The 23,825-nt window shown below is 34.0% G+C and overlaps 1 protein-coding gene across 2 annotated transcripts in view; it reads left to right on the forward strand.

Annotated features, from left to right (window-relative positions):
* KIF2A (kinesin family member 2A) overlaps positions 1–22,136 on the forward strand; it is a 65,476-nt gene extending 43,340 nt beyond the window's left edge. For both annotated transcript variants that reach the window (XM_061187830.1, XM_061187831.1), the window contains exons 7-20: positions 214–309; positions 1,975–2,029; positions 2,423–2,585; positions 4,677–4,767; positions 4,867–4,930; positions 5,513–5,604; positions 5,967–6,109; positions 6,426–6,630; positions 7,374–7,484; positions 8,523–8,590; positions 12,831–12,981; positions 16,271–16,372; positions 18,838–18,973; positions 21,270–22,136. In XM_061187830.1, coding sequence (XP_061043813.1) covers positions 214–309; positions 1,975–2,029; positions 2,423–2,585; positions 4,677–4,767; positions 4,867–4,930; positions 5,513–5,604; positions 5,967–6,109; positions 6,426–6,630; positions 7,374–7,484; positions 8,523–8,590; positions 12,831–12,981; positions 16,271–16,372; positions 18,838–18,973; positions 21,270–21,355 — 1,563 coding nt within the window. In that variant the 3' untranslated portion in view covers positions 21,356–22,136. The remainder of the gene's footprint in view (positions 1–213; positions 310–1,974; positions 2,030–2,422; positions 2,586–4,676; positions 4,768–4,866; positions 4,931–5,512; positions 5,605–5,966; positions 6,110–6,425; positions 6,631–7,373; positions 7,485–8,522; positions 8,591–12,830; positions 12,982–16,270; positions 16,373–18,837; positions 18,974–21,269) is intronic.
* Positions 22,137–23,825: the final 1,689 nt, after the last annotated feature.

Raw genomic sequence — 23,825 nt, forward strand, 5'->3', positions numbered from 1 at the left:
CAGAATTGTGTTTTTAATATGAAAGTGATTCCTAGGCATACTATTAATCTTGAACTCTGAAACTATATCACATCTCAGGTTTGAGTTTGGGCTTGGCTGTTACAAATGACAAAACCTATTTAATTTTAATTTTCAAACCATATATAACATAAATGCAACAAATACTACAGTATTGTAATTATAATAAATGATGAATTCTCTGTCTTCTTACAGGATGTTGATGCTACAAACCCAAATTATGAAATTATGTGTATGATCAGAGACTTTAGAGGAAGTTTGGATTATAGACCATTAACAACAGCAGATCCTGTAAGATTCTTTGTAAACAGTTGCTCTGGAACTTTTTATGCTGTAAATAAAAACATGTTTGATACCCCCTAAGTTAATACTGGATTTAGCTCTGTAATTTTTTCTCTCTTTATGGGTACTCCTTCTCCATATTTTAAGAAGATCAAGAAACCATTGGGAATTCCCTGGCGGTCCAGTGGTTAGGACTCTGAGCTCTTACTGCCAAAGGCTCGGGTTCAGTCGCTGGTCTGGGAACTAAGATCCCACAAGCCACGTGATGCATCCAAAGAAAGAAAGAAAGAAAGAAACCACCCACACTTACCATTATTTTCTCATTATTTCCCATAATTTGATATGTTAGACATGCTTCTCACAAAGATAATCCACTTCAAAGCAAAGCCTCTGTGTCCTTGGTAGGACGGAGCAACGGTCAAGGATGATGTCAGAAGACCCAGTTTCCTTTCTGACCATCACTTATACTTTTATCTCAATTCCAAGTTTGTTTCCTCTTGGCTTGGGCTGTAGATCCCACCATCATTCCAACTTACTACTAATTAATTTGTTATTTTTAAATAATTGTTACTCTGGCTTTTAACAATAAGTGATGGTTGTTGAGGACTGCTGTAAACCAGAAATCTAGTGCTTGAAGAATGTTCTGCTGTCTTATGCAACTCCTTTCCGATTGAAGAATGGGAATTTATTGGACAGGGAATACTTTTGTGAGTAATTTGTATTTATGAAAAATAATCCATCTGATTATTAATAGTAATTAATAATCCTAGTGTATACAGAATACATTATAGAATGTAATGCCTGTGTTAAGGCAGGTGTACTACATACGATTTAATAGAGTAGTTCATAACATTTGCATCTCATATATTTTACTCCTTGCTACCCTTTCATTTGTTTACATCTGAGCTCATACTTTATGACAGTAACTGGAAAACTTTTTCTGAAAAGGGCCTGATATTTTTGGCTTTGAACCATATGGTCTTTGTTACAACTACTCATTTCTGCCTTTGTAGTATGAAAAGCAGCCATAGACAATACATAAATGAATAGGTATGGCTGTTTCAGTAAAACTTTACAAAAGTGGGTAATGGCTTGGATTAGGCTTTCAGGCTGTACTTTGCCAATTCCTGCTTTATATTAAATATCATTAGAAGGCAAGTATTGGGAACATTAATTTTATGAAAAAATATTAATGTCTAAGAATTGGCATATTATAAAATTATTCAAATTATTTTGGCCAGTAATCTTCTGAGAACTGTGTTTCTTGTCTACAGCTAGTTATCTTTGCCAACAATTTTCCCTATAATCTATCTGAAAATATGCCACTTGGTAGGAAATTTTACTTTTGTTGTATACAGCACATCTTGAAGTGAATAAGGTAGCTTATTAACGTGAACCTATTGCTACTAAGAGTGGTAGTGTCCTCTACAAAGCTATTTCCTAGTGGTTTACCAAATGACAAAATAAGCGAGTTTCCATTATACTTAGAATTTTTGAAATAATTGTGTCTGATGACTATTAAAATTTCTGCAAGCTAATTTGTTTTTTAAGCTTACTTATCCTATTTATGCTATGCATAAATTTCTAAAACCTTGGGAGGAAATATTGCATAATTAACTTTTCAGTGTTTTATATACCACTGATAATCACTGGAAAAAAATATTTTATTTCTAGATTGATGAACATAGGATATGTGTTTGTGTAAGAAAACGACCACTCAATAAAAAAGGTATGCTTATTGAGCTCTAATCAAGGGTTGATTTTTGACCTGTTTGCAATTTATTTTGTTACTAGCAGAAATCAAATTGGTTTGGAAGAGTTAAATGTAAATCATTTCATTTGAACATAACCATTATGCAGATTTCTATGGTTAGGTCTGTTGATGTGTTACTGCTCTAAGAATCTTTGCCATTCCTGGCTTTACAGAAATCTTGATTTTTCTTTTTTTTTTTTTTACTTTGTTGTTGAAATATTCTGTTTACTTGAATGGCGTATTTATGGGATATTTATATTTACAAGACTTACTGCTTTTATCGAAATTCTTACTACTTAAAATAATTTTTGTGCATTAATTCAAATACTGTGAAAACTACTGGGCACTGATTTTCATTTATTCTTTCAGAAACTCAAATGAAAGATCTTGATGTAATCACAATCCCTAGTAAAGATGTTGTGATGGTACATGAACCAAAACAAAAAGTAGATTTAACAAGGTACCTAGAAAACCAAACATTTCGTTTTGATTATGCCTTTGATGACTCTGCTCCTAATGAAATGGTTTACAGGTAGGTAAATTTGTTTTAAATCAGAATTTTGTTCTTATACTGTGTGTTCACCATCACCACTGAAACTTACGTTGATCTTGACATATCTCTCCAGAGGTGTAATATCCTTTTCTTTCCCCCTGAGTTTAAACAAATAAGAATATTTAATAAACACGATAATGAATTTTAACACTTGTTTTCTTTAATGCTCCCCAACTCAGTTTTCATTAATGATTAACTTATACACTATATAACACACCATATGTATGGATAAAAAATTTCTAGAAAACATTTTCTGTACCTCTAGAGATGGGATGTGGCTATTTTTTTGCTTTTTGATCTCTGCAGTAGTGAAGAAATTTGAAATAACTGTTACGCATCAGTCACTTATTTGTCTAAATCTTTATTTAGCACGTATGGCCACTTAAGGAAAAAAAAGTTCTGTAAATCTACTTGCATTTCCCTAGTTTTATCATCTCTAAGCTTTGGAATAGTTTTAGTACATGAAATTCTTGTATGTTCACATGTTCAACTTACAAACAACTCAAACTTACATGTATTGTGCATTGATATCCCACATTTTTATCCAAATTTAGATTTTTATACATAGTTTGTAAACATTTACTTCTCATTATTTAACAGGTCAGTTTTAGCAGCATTGTTGTTTCAGTCTATATTAAGTTGTCTTGGCAGTTACTTGAATGCTATGTTTCATTGCCCTTTTATTTTATAAATTTGACTGGAAAACAGAAAGTTAAAGGGTTAATAAGAATCCTAAGAATTGAAGATGTTATAAATGAGATAAGACCAACTCCACTGGTCTTAAGCCAGTAAACTGGGAGTTCAGCTGTAAAGAAAGAGGGCAAAACTAAAGAACATGTGAATGCTAGATAGAGGTATTGTGAAAAATTTGTTTTAAAAGGGAATTATAATTATAAATTGTGTATTTTTTACCTTTTTGAGAACTGAGTCCTGTCCTCCCCCCTCACTCCCTTCTCTGCTTCCACTCCTGACTCATAAAATATGTCTGTCTGACTTTTATAATCATTTTCAAGAAATCACTATAAATAAAAGTATGTTTCTGTGTATGTGCTAGATTTAGTAAACATTTTGTGTTTCACCCTGTATTTATGCTTCTTAATTTTACCAATATTGATTCTCTCCCCTTTCTCTTATCCTTAACTTTTATGGATTGAGAAGTTAGGCTTTTTTTTTTGTCTGATCACTCTTCAGACTCATTTCCAGTTCTTTCTGATTAGAACTTTTTTCTGCTCCTTTTGTTCTGTACTTTCTACAGTTGTGCCTTTAAAAAAAAAAAATCAATAGAGCTGTATAAAGTGTTCTACATATATTCTTTTGAAGCCTGTGTAAAAAGTAGATTTGTTTTCTATCATGCTTTTAAGGCTTTGCTCAATGAAGTATTTTTTTGTCCCTCCCTACCTTTTTATTTTAACTCCAGCAATGATTATACCAATACATAATATTTGGGCATCCTTTTCCTGAATCAAGACTATCAACTCAGAATTCATTGTCTTATAAGCATAATTTATATTTACTTACTCACATTCAAGGAAATTTTACCACTTTTATGCTTGTTTAGATAATGTTTTTGTACTTTTTTTTCCCCTCTAGCTTTTCTGTATTGAGATTACCACTCTTGATTCTGTTTCTGTTGAAACCTTTGATACTTTTTTTGGGTTGGGTTGGGGTTTTTAGTTTTGGTTTTAGTTTTCATATCTGTCCTACTTGTCTGGCTGCTATTACCATATTTTGTTGTTATTTTTTAAAACTTTCCTACTGTCTTCTATATATTATGTCTTTAGCTCAGTTACTATCAGGTTTTTTTTCCCTGTCCATTATTATTGTGGCCATTGTCTATTTCGGAATTATTGCTTGAAAATATGCTTTAAAGAGCTTTAAGCAATTCTAGGACATGGATATTTAAAATTTTAAATCAGTGGGGTCAATTGTGGCCTCGCAGTTGATCCCACTGATTTGTTAAAAATCTTGGTGTAAGATTTGCTTATAATAACACTTGATATTAGTTTTATTGCTTATTTGTTTAATTTAAATATTAACTGTATGTTCTGACTGGTGCATTTTATTTTTAAGGTTTACAGCTAGACCACTAGTGGAAACTATATTTGAAAGGGGAATGGCTACATGCTTTGCTTATGGGCAGACTGGAAGTGGAAAGACTCATGTAAGTAATTCATTACAGTTACATCCTGGTATGAAGCCAGTTTATTTTCCTTATAGCTTAATTCTAAGACCTAAATTCTATTTTCTTTTTAACATATAGACAATGGGAGGTGACTTTTCAGGAAAGAACCAAGACTGTTCTAAAGGAATTTATGCATTAGCAGGTAACTCCCCTTTTTGCATATCATATATAATATTCTTCTTGAATATTATTCAGGTGGCTTGGAAATAAGATTTGGGAGTATTGTCCAGAATTTTAAGGGTAACTAATGCTATACTTACTATATATTGTGTCAGTTTTAGATTAGTGGACTGTTTTGAAAAGAACTGTGCTTTGGGGGCAAAAATCTTGATTATGTTTGTGTTGTAATCTGGCACATTGTTGGAGCTTAGTGTTTGTTGTTGAATAACTGCTTTGTGAAAAGTTTCCATTTGGTATGATTATGAAAGTAACCAAATTATGACCGCCTATAATTTTATGCTATTTATAAAGATAAGTAGTAGCATTCTCTTCTTGAATATGAAGGAGAGTGACTTCTAAACTTTAAATGTAGAAAAACTATTACTACTATTTTTTTTGGAAAATGAATATCCACTTTAATCTTCATTTTTATTATTGATACTATCATTCTAGGTAAACATTAGTTGATTTGAATTGCTTTTTAAAAACAGAAAATTTGAATTGCTTTTTAAAAACAATATTTGTTGCATCTTAATAAATTTTCTCCATATGAAATTATTGACAGCTCGAGATGTTTTTTTAATGCTAAAGAAGCCAAACTATAAGAAGTTAGAACTTCAAGTGTATGCAACCTTTTTTGAAATTTATAGTGGTAAGGTAAGTGGAAACTTAAAAAAAAATTTTTTTTTTAGTTCTTTAAATTATGGTTAAAAAATGCATAACATAAAATTTACCATTCTAACCATTTTTAAGTGTAGAAGTTCAGCAACATTCACACTGTTGGGCAGTCATTGCCACCACATAATTGTTATATGTATTTGGAATATTTTGTTAAAGTTCTGTGTATGAGATTTTTAAAAATTCCCTTTGAAACTCTTTAACTTCAGTATCGATCATTATTATTCTAATAACATTATTACTAGAATTCTCTGAAATAATTTTCAGACTCTGAATGACTCATTTTTATAGAACTATTCTTTTTTTATTTTTAAAGCTAGCTTTATTTCTTTTTTTTTTAGGTTTTTGACTTGCTAAACAGGAAAACAAAATTAAGAGTGCTCGAAGATGGAAAACAGCAGGTTCAAGTGGTGGGATTACAGGAACGGGAGGTCAAATGTGTTGAAGATGTACTGAAACTCATTGACATAGGCAACAGTTGCAGGTAGCTCTCATTTTAATTAAGAAAGCGAAACAGTTTCATGATCAGTTTTATATACTTTGCATATAACAAAAGCAAAGCAAGGATGTTATTCAACGCATTTTGGACATAAAAATCATTATTCATAAAAACTTTTGAAGTATGCCAGATTAAATTGTAGTAATCTGGTTATGTTTGTGTTGTTAATTCAGAATGTCTCTTTTGTATTTAAATAATAAAAACTGAATAGTTTTTTCTTTCTTTTTTTAATGAAAATATTGTGGTTTGCACGTATAAATTGAACTTTTTACATATCAGAATGTTCTTAATTACATTGTAGAACATCCGGTCAAACATCTGCAAATGCACATTCATCTCGGAGCCATGCAGTGTTTCAGATTATTCTTAGAAGGAAAGGAAAACTACATGGCAAATTTTCTCTCATTGATTTGGCTGGAAATGAAAGAGGAGCTGATACTTCCAGTGCAGACAGGCAAACTAGGCTTGAAGGTGCTGAAATTAATAAAAGCCTTTTAGCACTCAAGGTAAATAAAGTGCATTTAATTGTGAAAAGTCTTTTACTTTTGACTTCATTTTTGTTTACTCAGTCACAAAATTATAGTATTTGTTTTTTCTAATAAGTAAGAGAGGTTATCAAAATTTAGTTGTTTATGTTTGCAGTTATAGATTTATATTGTACCCAGAAATTTTCTTTGCACACATTATTTATTCTTTTTAAGGTAAATAAAGATCTGTTAGTTAGCAGGCCAATTCCTACGCTGCTTAGGGAGATTCCAGAGGGCCTTAATCATTAATCAGTCTTTTTTCTTGAAGGAGGGCAAGAAACCACAAAACTGAGCTAAGAAAGTTTCTCAGAAAAATGTGAAATGGCTTTCAAAAAGTTAGGCCACTATTATATATCTTCCTTGACTAGCAAAGCAAAGAAAGTATTCTGTTTTTTTCTTTTGTAGTACCACTTTAAAAGTTTAACTTTTTACAGTTATCCTACTGCCTGTTACTTCTAAACACTAATCATAGTCTCCAGAAGAATCTTTTGGAATTAATAAAGTAGTCTTTTGGATTGGGTTTTTTTTGTTTTCCAAATTTCATTTTCTTGAATTAGGATTTATGGGAACATTTCTACTATGCTGTAAACCTCTTAATAGAATTTTCAGAGCTGATTAGATCTTAAATGTTAGGGTTATGGTAAGAGATATTTTAAATATGTTCATTAAGATTACTCTTTATAAGAAGTAAAATCTGTGAAATTTGCTTTCTTAATTTTCAGGAGTGCATCAGAGCCTTAGGTAGAAATAAACCTCATACTCCTTTCCGAGCAAGTAAACTCACTCAGGTGTTGAGAGATTCATTCATAGGTGAAAACTCTCGTACCTGCATGGTAAGTTTGTTTGTTTGTTTGTTTTGTTTTAATCTTAAATGAATAATTATGTAGTATATATGGAAAAATTATAAAATACATTAATGACAGTCATTTAAAGTCTATTGTGAGAGATACAGTGATACTTGAAAATGTGGTCCCTGCCAGTCTGATAGGATTATATTGTAGTTATAATGCATTCTACTAATTCCAACATCTGAGTCTTCTTGAGATTGGTTTTCATTGATTTCTGTTTTCCTTGCATATTGGTCACACTTTTCTATTTCTTCATATATCTAGAATTTTGGATTATATAATTTTCATTATGAATGAATATTTTATGGACACTCTGGATTCTGTTATGTTCTTCTAAAGATTATTGATTTTGTTATTGTTGTTGTTATTTTAGCTGGAAGTTAACTTAGCTGAACTCCAAACTCTTGTCTCCCCAGCTGTGGGCATCAACTAACCTTGAAATCTCTGTTTAGCTCTTTTAGACTTAGCTGTGTTTCTTGCAGTCAACCTTGTGTGTACTCTTAGTTCAGGGGTCAGCCAGAGATTTGGGTAGTATAAATATATATGTAGAATATGAGTTTCTTCCTCTGTGGTTATTTCTCTTCTGGGACAAACTTCACTTCCCAGCTGCTATGGTGCCTACCTCCAAACTCCATCCTTTAGTTTAACCAGTGAAACTCCAGATTTCTATTGAAGTTTTAGTTGTCCTGTGTGACAGCAGCAGAGTTTGCCCTTAGGCAAAAAAAGTTATCAAAAGTAGGGGCGGACTGTCACTCAATGTTACTCCCTTCTTCTAGGTGTTGACCTCCATTTTCTGCCTGATATTTGATCATTTTGTGGTGCCTTCAGAGTTGTTTATATTTTAACTGGAGTTTATAATTGTTCTTTGATTATGGGTATGAGATAGTGAATTATCTTGGAGCTAAGGTATCATTAATAACTCTTTTTTTAGATGACCATATTAAAATTAGACCTGACTGAGCCATATGTCAGTATTGTCATCATTTATAACATTTTCTTTACCTTTGCATTTTTCCCCCATAGATTGCCACAATCTCTCCAGGCATGGCATCCTGTGAAAATACTCTCAATACATTAAGATATGCAAATAGGTATGAAAAATGGTTACTTATTTTGAAATTTGAAGGGAATAGAACAATATATGGTTTGATTTAATATCTGATAGGGTAAATCTTACTGCACTGTTCTTTACATTTTCAAAAAAAATTTGCATGTTATTCATTGAAATGATGTCTAGAATCATTTTGTCATATTCTAAAAATAATTGGAAATGTGTTGTGTAATTTGGGAAGACATATTTTTAGTAGAATAGGTCTTATAATCATAGAACATGATAATATTTTTCCATTAACCAAGTTATATTTCATAATATTTTACTATATTTAAATCATGAAAATTCTTATTATTATATTAAGACTCAAAAGTAAGTGAGTATCAGGAGCCAGTCCGTATTTCTTAAATTGTTTTGCATATGCTGAAAATTATTTCTGATAATCTTAAATATTATACATGGGGAAGCTAGGGTTTAAGTATTGATAGCACAGTTCTTTCTGGTGTTCTGTATGGGTTACATTTTATTATTTACGGCAATAGTGTTACAAACTTTAATAGACCACTGCATTATTACAAATGAGAGGACAAAAAGCGTTACACACTATTAAAGCAGTTTATTCCTTATAGTCACAAAATGCCCTTGGAATTTTGGATTGTAATAGGCATGTTTATATTTGTTCCAGAGATTTGTTCCCATTGCTCTTGTTTTGAATGACTATATATATAGTTTTAAATTTGTATTATCACATACTGCATTTGTGATTTTAACCTAGAGATAAAATTCCTCTTTGTATTCCATTTCTAGTGTGGAGAATCTCTTAATTTTGCTAAACATGAGTATTTGTATTATTTTTTTGTTTTAATCACTATGGAAATTTTATTTTTAATCTTTCATTAAAGTATGAAATACATATGCATACAGAAAAGTACCCAAAACACAAGTGAATAATTTAATGAATATTTACGAAGTGAAAATTCCTGTCATCAGACCAGGAAATAAAACATTTCCAGTCCCCCAGAAAATTCCCCATGTGTCCCTTTCTGATCACGAATCCTGAATAGCATGCCTAAATCCATTAATTTCTACCCCAAGGTAGCCATTGTCCTGACTTCTGTGGAATAAATTTCTCAATTTTCTTTCTCTGTTTTTAAAAATAGTTTTACTACCTATGAATGTATCCCTGAACAATATAGGTAGCTATATTTGAACTTCACATAAATGAGATCATACGCTTTGTTCTTTTGTATTTTGCTTTTGCTTCAACTAAAGAGATTTTTAAAAATCATCAATAAAAACTGTTGGAAAGTATAAACTTATTGACCTTTTGTAAAGATATTAAAAATAATATCTTTTAAAAATAATTGAACTTTATTTTTAAATTTAATACCCTTTAAACTTTGAATTACAAGATTCTAGCTATGAACCTTTATAGTACTTTTAATCATTCTTTGTAGTGAACATTTTTGGTATTGTGGGGTTTTTTTCATTAATTTAAAATGCTTCTTGTTTCAGAATTGTTCATGGGAGAGATGAGGAACAGCTTAGTGTAGTAAAATGATTGCCGTGTTGTAGAATTAAAACCCTCCATGTCTTCAGGCTTCTGGCTGCAAAGGAATCCCCCTAATGTGAAAATGCTGTATCTGGTTATTCCTCTAGTTCATTTAGGTCCAAGTAAAATATTTTAATTTATTATCATGTAATGTGATTCATTTGCAACCATTACTAACCATCTAGGACAAATAATTCTGTCTTTTATTTCCATATCTCTAGGAATAAAGATTTTCAACCTCATTTGATAGCTCATTTGAGGAATATAATTCCTGCACATATAGAATAGTTTAGGTTGGGCAAGAGAGCTTTGAATAGAGGAAAAATGTGTGCTTAGGGGCTAATAGGTATCTAAATTAGGAGGTTCTGAAAGAATAAGTAATGGGGTTGGGAGTAAAAAGAGTTATTAAGTCAGTATTAGAAATTCAGGTTTGTCAGCACGTGTGTAAATAAGCTTTCCAAAAGGATAAAGGCAAAGGAATCTGGTATTGAACCTTTGAGAGTAGATGTTACCAATAGGTCAAAGAAAGATTCTAAGTAAAAGAAATTATTAGTTTGATCTATATGACTATTTTTGATGTATAACAATAGTAATTTCATTTAGTTTAACCTAAGAGAAGTAATGAGAAAAACAGAATATGGTTAGTATACCGAAGTGTTTAAACATAAGGTTTGTACTCACAGCTAGGTTTGAACCTCAGTTATGCCACATTCTCATTGAATGAACTTGGGTAAGATACTTTATTGCTCTGAACCTATTTCTCATCTGTAAAGTGGTGATAATAATATCACAGTATTGTCGTAATGATTAAATAATATAATGTCTAAAAAATATTAATCATAATATCTGATATATAGGAAGTAATTAATAAATATTGCCTACTGTTATGAAATGGGATTGGCCTAAAGAGGACATAGGGAGTCACAAAAATTGGGTCATAAAAGCCATGATTTAGTTAAATATAACTGTTAGAGACATTAGCAAAAGCAATTTAAATTCCATTGCTAAAGGATTTTTTTCACCATGGTTCGTCACCTGAATCACCAAACACAGAAAATTATCTGAGTGACTGTTTTCTCAGTTTGTTCAAGGATTGCTTTATAGCTAATACCATTCTAGGTGCATAGGAAAGAAGTTAATTCATTATAAACGGTGTATGCCATTAGGACTTAATTCTCTTGTGTCCTGTTTGAAAAGACTGCAAGCGTGTTGAGGACTCATTAATGCTAATAAAATATTCATGGTATTGACTACACAAGGAAATTAGACATGAGTGGTCATGTAGCTAAATACAGGGCATTTCAAATTTAGGTGATGGACTCGTTAAACTTCTAGAAAGATCATGAGAAAAGGAAGGACTATGGAGTAGGGAGTCAATAGAACAGAGGGGTTCAAAAGCCTCTTCACATTGATTATTTTTAAGATAGCGTAAATACATTGTCATAGCAACGTTGATCCTTTTCTAAACAAATTAAACTGAGTACTAAATGCAAACTTGAAATGTGCATTGCTGTCTTTACAAGAGCATTTTCTTTTAATTTGTGCTGTTTTGGTGCTGCAGAGTAAAGGAGTTTGGAATTAGTCCATCAGACATTCCCTTCTCACAGGGTAGTGGCAGTCGCCCTGATCTCTCTCCTTCTTATGAGTATGACGACTTTTCTCCTTCAATTACCAGGTCTACTTCATTCTATACATAAGATGTTTATTTTAATAGTTTCTTTTGGATTGTGCTATGTATAAATGTTTTATAGCATTTACTTTCATAGCATATACTTCTTTTGTCCTGAGCCATTTTATTTTTCATTTTCATTTTGTTTGGCAGGTGGTGGTTATACTGCATGATCTTCATTTTTATGTACTTTATTAATTTGCTTTAAAATGTTGATTTAGAATTCAGACTTCCTTTTCCCCTCTCATATTTTTAAGGATGATGTCATCTTTGCATATTTACCATTGATGGATAAACTGTCTTATTTAAAATGAAAAGTTTACATTCTTTCTGTCTGCAAGGAAATCACAAGGCTCCTCTTGACTTAAAAAGTGTACCCTCTCCCAAATATGTAAATTGAAGTTTAAGGGGTAAACTTTTTTTAATGATAGAACTTTACAGCTTATAATCTTTATAGATAAGAAATATTTCACATGTAGCTATTTTAATTGAGCCTTCTAACTACCAAATCTGCAAAGTGTATTAAATTCTTTGATTTTGGGGGACTTCCCTGGCGGTCCAGTGGTTAAGACTCCACGCTTCCACTGCAGCACTGCAGGGTGCACAGGTTCGATCCCTGGTCAGGGAACTGAGATCCCGTGTGACGCACGGTGCGGCCAAAAACAAAAACAAAAACAAAAAAAACTGATTTTTGACTGTGATTCATTTATTGATCTAAGTGCCATTGCTAGCATTTTTCTGTTCAGCAATTTAGTTGCAACAAGTGTCTCTTATTTATTTTGAAATACTGAATCTGCATACTTTGTTGATTCTCAATTTGTTATGCACAGTAGTTATGTTTGAAGTAATTGTAAAGTTATATACCTAAGTAAATTCCTAAAGCTTCACAGCTAAACATACCTTTAGTATTTCCACAGATTTCAGTTAGATTTGATCTGGAAAGCTGACATCATCAATATTAATATGTTTATTGAATTGCTTTTATATTAAATAGGTTGATATTTCTTGTTCCTCTGCATGAGTCTTTGTTAATTATAGATACCTCTTATGTGTTTATAGGGTGAAAGAATTGACTGTGGATCCAACTGCCGCTGGTGATGTCCGTCCAATAATGCACCATCCACCAAATCAGATTGATGATTTAGAGGCACAGTGGGGTGTGGGGAGTTCCCCTCAGAGGGATGATCTAAAACTTCTTTGTGAACAAAATGTAAGTGACATAATATAGTTGTAATTATCTAATCTTAATCATTTCATCCATAGCAGAATAAGTGAAAACTATCATCTAAATCAGGGATCAGCAAACTACAGCCTATGGGCCTGCCATCTGTTTTTACAAATAAAGTTTTGTTGAAACATGGCCCTGCTCATTAAGACCAGAGGTGACAAAGATTGTACGGCTCACAACCCCAAAATATGTACTAAAGTTCACTGACCCCTGATCCAACTATTCTTTTTTCCAGATTTTATACTGATGTTAAAATTTGGGGATTTTTAAAGTAATACAGGGAAAAAACAAGTTTAAGAATTGTACATACAATATATCACATATATAAAGCTTAGAAACAAGATTATGGACACATGCACATGTATTAAAAGGATTCATGAACTGTATCAAAAATGGAAAAAATCTGACATTTGTTAAATCTGGTTGCTTTCTGTATTTTTGAATGTTTGGTGAAATTTTATAGATTTAAAATTTTGATTCCCCTGTTGCTTAAAAATAATAATATGTGCCCACTGCATAAGGACAATGAGGTATAAAGAAAGAACAAAAAAGCACAAACACATTTTCACATAGTTATTTAACTTCATTTTTTAAATGTATAATCTATATAGTTTTGTATCATTCTTTTCCCACTAAGAATCCTGTAGTGGCATTTTCTTATAATGATAAAAGGTAGCATTTATTAGTTGCTTACTTCATGACATATATTTGCTAGGCATCTTATGATCTGGTATAGTCCTTACAATTCAGTGTGGTAGGTACTATAATTATCCCTGTTCTTAACTTGACTAAGATCATACAAGTAGTAAGTGCTGAAGCCCAGCAGGATTGAAATCTGGGTCTTTCTTATACCAGAGTGAAATCTTAGGTCAGCTAAATTGATTACTTGCTGCAATAAGATATTCTTTGGAAACAGTATAACTTAATGTTTTTATACTTTCCAGCAGGTATTTTAAAGTCCAAAATATTCTAGAGTAAACAAACGGATATCCTACTTTCTGTTATCATGTTTCAAAATACTCTACAAAGTAGGACTCAGTGCAGCAGTTCTCAACCAGGAGTGACTTGACCCCTCTCCAGGGAAGAATGTATGGAGACATTTTTGGTCATCACAGCTGGGATGGTGTTGCTAACATCCAGTGGGTTGAGGCCAGGGATGATGCTAAACATCATACAATGCACAGGGACAGCCTTCCTCCTCCCCCCAAAAATGTCTGTAGTGCCTAAGTTAAGAAACCTGGTTTAAAATAGGAGTTCTGAACTTTGAACCATAGAGGATAAAGAACTAAAGATGAAATCCTGGCGTTAGTCTATCCCCTGTCCCCAAAACGTTTGAAAGAGACTGCAGTTGCTTTTTAAATCCTTACAGCAAAAAAAAAAAAAAAATCCTTAAAGCAAACCCTGCATTGCTCCTAGATACGGTGCCTCCAAAGATATGGAAAACCAGAACAAGATAGGCACTCCCTATAGCAGCAGATCTCTCACATTTTATTCTTGCATCTATTGGGTCTTTGCAGGACCTTAATTTGGAGAGGTTGGCTAGGTGACCAGAACTAATCCAGAGGCTTTAAGCATGACATCATGGGTTCTTGCAACCTCCCTTATATATGAGAGAGTGTGGATTTCTTTCAACTTTGCCTTCCCCAAGGAACTGTCTTGAGATGGTTCAGCATTAGCCTTTAGTTAAGTATTGGTGCATGTGTACATATTCTTATTGCTATATTAAATTTTAACAAGGTAGATTAAAATGGGATAGTGTCCAGGACATGCCCTGGAGATAAAAGTAATACAGGTAGACAAACTAGAGGATAATCAAGTGCATTAGAATTCCATAAGTAGTTGTATAGACAAAAAGTATTCTGAGTGGGCTGCATGGAAGTGATAGGAGTTTGCATAATATCTTGAAGCAGAGAAAAGACAGGACATTCTCGGCTTGGCAGGGAAGTGGGCAGATAAAATGAGTAAAGGTGGTTGACTGTGTGTTTACCAGAAGGACAGAGAATATGAGAGAATCATGCCTGCATGTCCTGATTAAAAGCAGATAGCTCGGGCTTCCCTGGTGGTGCGGTGGTTGAGAATCTGCCTGACGATGCAGGGGACACGGGTTCGAGCCCATGTGGGAAGATCCCACATGCCACGGAGCAACTGGGCCCGTGAGCCACAACTACTGAGCCTGCGCATCTGGAGCCTATGCTCCGCAACAAGAGAGGCCGCGATAATGAGAGGCCCGCGCACCGCGATGAAGAGTGGCCCCCACTTGCCGCAACTAGAGAAAGCCCTTGCACAGAAACGAAGACCCAACACAGCCAAAAATAAATAAATAAATTAAAAAAAAAAAAAAGCAGATGGCTCTTTTCCCAAAGAGAAAATAAAAAATTCTTTAGCCGACTTGATTATATAAACTTTTAGGGATGGCAGCTTATTGATGAAAGAGTCAAATAAGTCAAAGGCTATTTATAATATTTAATTTAACGAAAACACACACATATATTTAGAATTGTGTATTTCATTTGAAAAATGTGGCTTTTCCTACTGACATTTTATAAAACAATTTTAAGGGTACTTCTCAATCACTACAGCCACATTTTGAGGAAATAAATCATTAGATGTTAGAGTTGGGAAGGAAGCTCAAAAAAGAAAGCAAGGCCAGAGAAGTTTGACTTGATGTAGGACCAAAATATATGTTGCATATACATATGTGAGTTTTTGTTGATAAAGTTGTGAATTGTCCATTAAAATTTCTGTAAAAACCAGTAATTGTAGAATGCAATTCAGAAATTAAAATTTAGTAAGAGTTGAATCCTTCAGAATACCAATTTGATAGTCACAGTCATGAAAGATACTATGTTTACGTCTCTCTTCTAGTGAAAAGAAATTTAAGACATATATATGAATTAAATTGTTAGGGAAAGTAAACAACACTGAGGAAATATTTCAGTATATTTCTAGCCTGTGATAAATGTATTTTTGAAAAGTTGCACTCCAAAAGAGATTTTTTTTTACAGTAATTCTGCAGTAAAGCTTGGGATAAGTGAAAACTGTCTCTTACTGATGTGTTTAAGTTTGTCTTACTGAGTGTTATGTTAAATATTTTTGACCCATAAAAAGAAATTGTGGCTTTGCCTTTCATGTTTTGTTTTCGTAGTCTTTAACATTCAAGCGTCCTCAGTTTCTAAGTTGCATTTTTATAGATGACATAGAAAAACTACTTTTTTATTATAACATTTAAAATATAAACTTATGTCATAATTTTTAAACTTTTTATTTTAAGGAAGAAGAGGTTTCTCCACAGTTGTTTACTTTCCACGAAGCTGTCTCGCAAATGGTAGAAATGGAAGAACAAGTTGTAGAAGATCACAGGGCAGTCTTCCAGGTAAAGTAAGACAGAATCTTTAATCAAATGTTTCTCTAGAAAAATTAACTACCAACTTCTGTAATTCTTTGAGTATCACACTAATCTAAAAATAATACTTGTTTATGTGTAAGTATATGTGTATTTGTAGGGCATATGACACAGTAAATTTTGAATGGAATGAATGATCGCTACAAACTTTCTTTGCAGCTGTGATGGAAAGATCTAGTTTATTTCTACTGTTCTCCCACTTCATTTGCTTTTGTCAGTTGTCCGTTTATAGAGGAGTTGAACTTCTGCCCTCCACTACCCCTTTCTTCATGGTAGGCCAGTTTGTTTGACAGCAGTAGGAAAAACTCTTCTAAAGGGTATCAGAACAATTGAGGAAGAGTCAGTCTTTGCAGAAAAGGAGGAGTATTTCAGGAGAGTTACTGTACTGACTGAGCTGTCAGTGGCAGATGACTGAGGGGTGTTATATCCCTTCCTATAGCAGTAACTCCTTAGGTATTTATCCCATTGTGTGTTAAACCTATTTAAAAAAACCTTTTACCATACGATCCTCCCCTCTCCCTTTTTATAAACAAGAAAATATTCTGGGGACTTGCCTGGTGGCACAGTGGTTAAGAAAACGCCTGCCAATGCAGGGGACACGGGTTTGAGCCCTGGTCTGGGAAGATCCCACATGCCGTGGAGCAACTAAGCCCATGCGCCACAACTACTGAGCCTGCGCTCTAGAGCCCGTGAGCCACAACTACCGAGCCCACATGCCACAACTACTGAGCCTGCGCAAATAGAGCCCGTGCTCCCCAACAAGAGAAGCCACTGCAATGAGAAGCCCACGCACTGCAACGAAGAGTGGCCCCTGCTCACCCACGCATGCAGCAACGAACACCCAACACAGCCAAAAATTAAAATAAAATAAATTTATTTTTTTTTAAAAAAAGGAAATATTCTGGAGGGTGATATCTATGAGGAAGTGAAGATAATTTTGAATATCTTTATGGAGACTGTACAGTCAGGTTGCCCCCCGCCCCCGTCCCCTCCCCACAGTGTATAAATCCTTCGTCCTGTTAACCTGTATTCCTTCTCTGATGTTGAAGAAATCTTCATTTATCTGTAAACAAACATTAACATTCCTCAGCTCTTGCCATTCAAGCACTTGGATGAAGGTCTCAAAAACATAAGAGAACTGTTTATAACTTCAGAATAGGGTATACATTGAAACTGTTACAGTTTTAGTCAAGTCCATATTATGGGAATCTCTTCAGAGGCCTAGATATTTAGATTAAATCAAAAAAGGACACTTGTAATTTAAGAAAAGTGTTAGAACAATGTGGACACCCATAAAACTCAGTCAGGTGAGGCTTTCAAATTCAAATTTATACTTGATGTGTCAGAACTAAATTGGTACATTTATAGAACGGTTGTGTGTGCAGCACAATTGAATTGTTTTGGAATCCAGCAGACTTGTGAATTCCTTGTTAGAATGAGATATGCGCCACAACTACTGAGCCTGCGCTCTAGAACCCGCGAGCCACAACTACTGAGCCTGTTTGCTGCAATTACTGAAGCCCGTGCACCTAGAGCCCATGCTCTGTAACAAGAGAAGCCACCACAATGAGAAGCCCGGGCACTGCAACGAAGAGTAGCCCCCGCTCGCCGCAACTAGAGAAAGCCCGCACACAGCAACGAAGACCCAACGTAGCCAAACATAACTAATTAATTAATTATTTTTTTTAAAAAGGAATGGTTTCCTTGAAGCATTTATGAATAGTAGTAAGTAGCTACTGTTTAGTGGTTCATTTGACTCTTCTAAAATGGGCTATCCTGGGAATTCCCTGGCAGTCCAGTGGTTAGGACTCTGCGCTTTCACTGTGGAGGGCGCGGGTTCAGTACCTGGTCAGTGAGCTGAGATTCTGCAAGCCACACGGTGCGGCCAAAAAAAAAGGGCTATCCAGTGTTCCCTTACAGTCAATAATTTTGAAGAGCTAGTGTGTAGAATTTAGGATTACCTCTTGGCCCAACCACTGTGAGGCCCCAAATGGATATGTTAATTCCAGATGATTTACAAGTTCTGGGCTCCCATAGGCCTCATCAGATTGATCAGTAACTTTATTATTACACCCGTTGTCTCTCTGTTTTAGGGACAGCTGGTGTGTGTGTGTGTGTGTGTGTGTGTGTGTGTGTGGTGTGTGTGTGTGTGTGTGAGTCTGATTCATTCCCTCCCCCAAACCCCACTCAAAGTAGAGTAAAAATGGGAAAATGAAGTCATCTTGCTTGGCCTGTCACAGTGGTGTTTGTGTTCAAATTTAAGGAAATATTCCTTAATTTTACTCTATAAATAAAGATGTTTTATGGTTATTAATATTTTAGAGAATACCATCTTGAGTATGTTTGATTATATTAACATGAAATTTATAAATTGGTTTCTGTCTTATAAATAGGCTCATTGGATTATTGATTTTTTTTTTTCTTGGTCATTTTAGGAATCTATTCGATGGTTAGAAGATGAAAAGGCTCTCCTAGAGATGACTGAAGAAGTAGACTATGATGTAGATTCATATGCTACGCAACTTGAAGCTATTCTTGAGCAAAAAATAGACATTTTAACTGAGCTGCGGGGTAATTCTTTTTTCATTTTAGTGTTTGAAATCTGCCTAATATTTGTATGTAATTAGTGGGAGGATTTCATATTGTAAGAAGGTATCTGAAGTGAAAATTATGGGTACATTTAACATCTTTCTAGAGGTATTGAAGACCAACGAACCATTCTGATTTTTCTAAAAATGAAACATGAAAAATCATTTCAAGTGCTCTCTAGTCATCTTTTTTTTAGTCTTTGGAGAAGGTAAAGACATCTTATGATTAAAGAGGGAAAATATATTTTAACAAGTTTGTAAATTTTGTATACCCATTCAGAGTTTTAGTTTGGTGGGCCGATGCTTTTCAGAATTATTTTCCTTGGTTTAGGTCTATTACGGGTCATCTTTCTATAGCCTTCTATGTGCATCTCCTTTCTGTGCATATTGTCATGTTTTTCCTTTGAACACTTGTTTTAAAAAATGAAGGGGAAGGTCTCAAAACAACTCTACTTTGCTTATGAAGGGAGGCATGTGGTTTACCTACATGCCATGGCTTCTTTCTTGGCTTTTTAATTAGCTTCTCTCTGCCGCTTCAGATAAGCATGTATTGTATGTGCTGATTTCTTAGGCTTTGGCAAATTAGCTATCTTCATTTATATGCAAGTAGGCTTCTTTGTGTGTGCTTGCAATGCAACATGAAACCAGACTGAAGTTGCTAGTTTTTAGCATCAAACAAGCTGCTTCAAATTTTTTAAACTAGGTTCTTTGTAAAGTTGGTTATTTGAAATCATATCCTAGAGTCAGCAGTGACCGTTTTGCCAATTTAGAATTGTTTGTGCAGATGTAGGGTTTCTAAAATTTGCTGTTTTTCATGTTCTTCATATTCAAGCCTTGATTTAAAGTGTTTTGATCATTTTTCTAATCTGTCATAATGCACAAGCAGCTTTTTTCGGTATGCATTTTATTCAGAAGACAGATCACAATGCATCCTAATTTTTTTTCTTTGTAAGATGTAGCTTTCAACTTAGTTCCTTTCCTTAATTTTCTCAGGATTCATGTATAAGCAAGTATATCCAAACTTTGAAGAAATTACTACCTAGATATTATATTATTCAGTCCTTCCTTAGAAAAAAAATTTTTTTTACCATCCAGAGATAATTTTGTTATTAACTTAAGAAGTTTGAGAGCTATTATCTTATATTACCAGGCATCAAATCCAGCAGTCCTTAAATTCCTTTCTTTTTTCTTTTTTATTATTTTGGCTGTGCTGGGTCTCCACTGCGGCACGCGGGCTTCTCTCTAGTTGCGGTGCAGGCTTAGTTGCCCTATGGCATGTGGGATCTTAGTTCCCCAACCAGAGATCTAACCCGTGTCCCCTGCATTGGAAGGCAGATTCTTAGCCACTGGACCACCAGGGAAGTCCCCTTAAGTTCCTTTCTAAATTTCAGAAAAGTCAACTTTTTCAACATCGTTTTACTTAGGAAGAGGGGAAAGAAATTGAGATTCCAACTTTATATCTCTCCTTTTTTCTGAAAGCCACAATCTTTGCACATTTTAAGTTGGGAAACTGTTGGAAGGTGCTATCTCTTGTGCATTGTGCAATGCTTACAAATATCCCTGGTCTCTATTGACTAGATGACAGTAGTACCACCCCAATGTGACAATCAAAAATGTCTGTAGATGTTACCAAATGTCCCCGGGAGGGGAGCAAAAATCACTCCCAAATTGAGAACCACTGTTATAGAAAGATTTTTCATCTTCACACAGCTATTATTTGCCTCCTCCAATTTTTACTTACGTATTTCTTACTCTTAAGTGACTGAATCAGTACACGATAGACAGTAGGACAGAATTGTAAGGCCAAGAAATGTATGTCCTGTAATTTCCCTTCCCCATCATGCCCTTTTGCAATCCCTGATAAGGAAAAAGTGACATGTCTTCTTAAAAACTCAAATAATCTTAAAATTTCATAGCTTAAAAAGGTAAAATAGGAATTGGGAGTAGACATTTTCTAATTTTGAGAGAAGAAATGTCTACTTTACACACATATATAGCCTCTTTACACTGCAAAAAGGAATTCAAATAAATTAAAATTGAATGCTGTAAAATGTGCCAAATAGAACAGAAATCTGTTGAAGATAACAAAAAAAAACCACAAGTATTTCCAGGAATCTAATGAGTCTGTTGCTATAGTTGAGCACTGTTCTGAGTTTCTGGACAACAAAGAAGGAAAAATCCTGAGTTAATAAGGGAGCTGATTTGATAGGACCCATAAAGTTGTGTGCTGCATTGCATGTAATGCAAAACTTATTCCCTTGTTCTTTTCTTTTTCCAAGATAAAGTGAAATCTTTTCGTGCAGCTCTACAAGAGGAAGAACAGGCCAGCAAGCAAATCAACCCGAAGAGACCCCGTGCCCTTTAAATCAGCATTTGCTGCTAAAGGATTCCCACCCTCGCTACTGTAACATACAATGGTTCAGCTGTAAGGGCCATTCGAAAGTTTGAAATTTTAAGTGTCTGTGGGAAATGTCTTGTCCCTTCAAGCTGAATGACATTTCAGTTTTGTGAAACACTTTGTCTACAGGATGCTTCTAGTCCAGGAGGCACAGCCGAGGCTTGGGAATAGTGAAGCATTTTGTTTCATTTACCCACATAGTGATTTACTTTTGAAGATCCTTGCCAATTTCATTTTCTGTATGATGAAGTAAGATTGTGGACTTGATCCAGAGGTGAATAGTAGGGGGAAGCCACAGCATTTCCTTTTAACTCAGTTCAATTTTCATAGCAAGACTGAGCAGTTTTAAATCCTTTGCGTGCATGCATACCTCATCAGTGATTGTACATACCTTGCCCACTTCTAGAAACAGCTGTGCTCACCTCTTCCTGCTTTGTGCCTTGACTAAGGCTACTGACCCTAAATTTCTGAAGCACAGCCAAGATAAATTACATTCCTTATTTGTCATTGTAAATTACCTTTATTGTGTGTACATTTTTACTGTAATTGAGACATTTTGTGTGTGTGACTAGATTTGCAGGATGTGCCATATCATTGAATGGAACTAAAGTCTGTGACAGTGGACATAGCTGCTGGACCATTCCATCTTATATGTAAAAAAATCTGGAATTATGAATTTAAAACCATATAACATGTGGTTATAATTTTCTTAGCATTTTCTTTGTAAAGAACTAAAATATAAACTAGTTGGTGTATAATAAAAAGTAATGAAATTCTGAAAAGAGTTTTATCTTAGGATAATACATATATATGCAGTGTGTGTTCCAGTGTGGTATTAACAAGACTAATAGTGCAATTTGATCTTTACCAATACCATTACTTAAGTTGAAGTGTCCATTAGCGCCCCAAAATGTACCTTTTAAATGGTACTGTTAAAGGAAATTGGCTTCTGATGCATGAATATGTACATGTACATTGAAAGTAGTCCATAATAGAACTGTTAGTTTAAGCCAAGTATAGACAGTACATAACTCTCTTGAAAAAGAATTTAAGCTAAGAAAGAGATGACTTTGCCTTAAAAGGCAGATCTGACCCAAGCTCCACCCATTACCTAATGTATGATGTTTCACCATTATTTGATGAGAATCACTAAATTCTCACCAATCAGTTCATCTAGGGCATGCTGCTTTTTAAATTGTGGCACTTATTTTTACAGATTGCTATTCCACGGAAGAAAACTGGCCACTTTTCATGTAAATATTTTGTTAGAAGATTTATATATCTCTCTAGGAGTTTTCCTTCAGTTCCCAGGATAGTGCCTAGGAGTACATTAACAACAACAAAAAGTCTCCCAAGGGTGTCTTGTTTTGATTTACTCTAGGGAACTACCAGCTCATTCATATGGGCTAATGGGAAGCTATGAATAGAGTCACATGAGCCAGATTCCCTACTTCACTGTCCACAGAACTCAGAAGGTCGCTGTGGGAAATCCTAACGCCACGGTGAAAAGCTCCTCTGTAAACTTGAAATCTAGAGCAAGTGTAGATTTTCACAGTGTGCTTATTATTAAATCTATGGAATGAGTTTTCGAGACAGTTTACTTCAATACAATCAATCAATCACCTTTGTTTTGGAAGGGACTCAGGTTTTCTTGCAGCTGTAAGATATGTTCTATTTGTGTTTATTTCAAGGAGAAGAGGAAGAATGGAGAGCTGTTACTATTGACCTTACAGAGGCTGTTTAAAAAGGTAGTTTCTGAGCCTAACCGATCTTCAAAGGACATAAAGAGATATGTGAATTTACTCATTTTAAAGCACAACAGATTAGTCTTAATTTATTATTTAAATTAGAAGGGTACTATCTCTGGAAGGTCTCTTCAATTTGAAATGTACTGCCTTATACTATAATGGCTTCATTCTGATTAGTATTCAAGGTATATTAAAAATCAGTACCAGAAAAGATCTTGGTAGTATAATCCATTCCTTCAGTTTTATAGATAGGGAAATCTGAAGGTTATAAAAGGGACTAAAACTCAGCAGTCCATAGGAGGACAGGGAAATAAGAGGGAAAGCTGAATTAAATCTTAAATTTAAATTTTCCTTTAAGAATAGAGATGGTACAAGTGAACTTTGCTAATTAAGTAGTTTTGTGAGATTAAAAAAACCTACTCTTAAGTTTATGTGGTATTTATGTAACAAAAGTGGCTTTGTGCAGTTATTATTTAAAGAATAACTTAAATTTTTGGATCTGGATTAAACATTCTTTACTTTCTCAGACTTGAAAGCTGATATCCCTATTAATAATTAACTAAAAATATACATTATTTTAGTTATATAGGAATGTTTTAATGTATCACTTTGAAGCCAGATTTCTAAAAAAATCTGTTTATGCAAACAACCTATCTTTCCTTCTAGGTTCACTCAGTGTACCTCTGTTA

This window comes from Eubalaena glacialis, chromosome 4 (genome assembly GCF_028564815.1).
Source record: "Eubalaena glacialis isolate mEubGla1 chromosome 4, mEubGla1.1.hap2.+ XY, whole genome shotgun sequence".
Lineage (NCBI taxonomy): Eukaryota > Metazoa > Chordata > Mammalia > Artiodactyla > Balaenidae > Eubalaena > Eubalaena glacialis.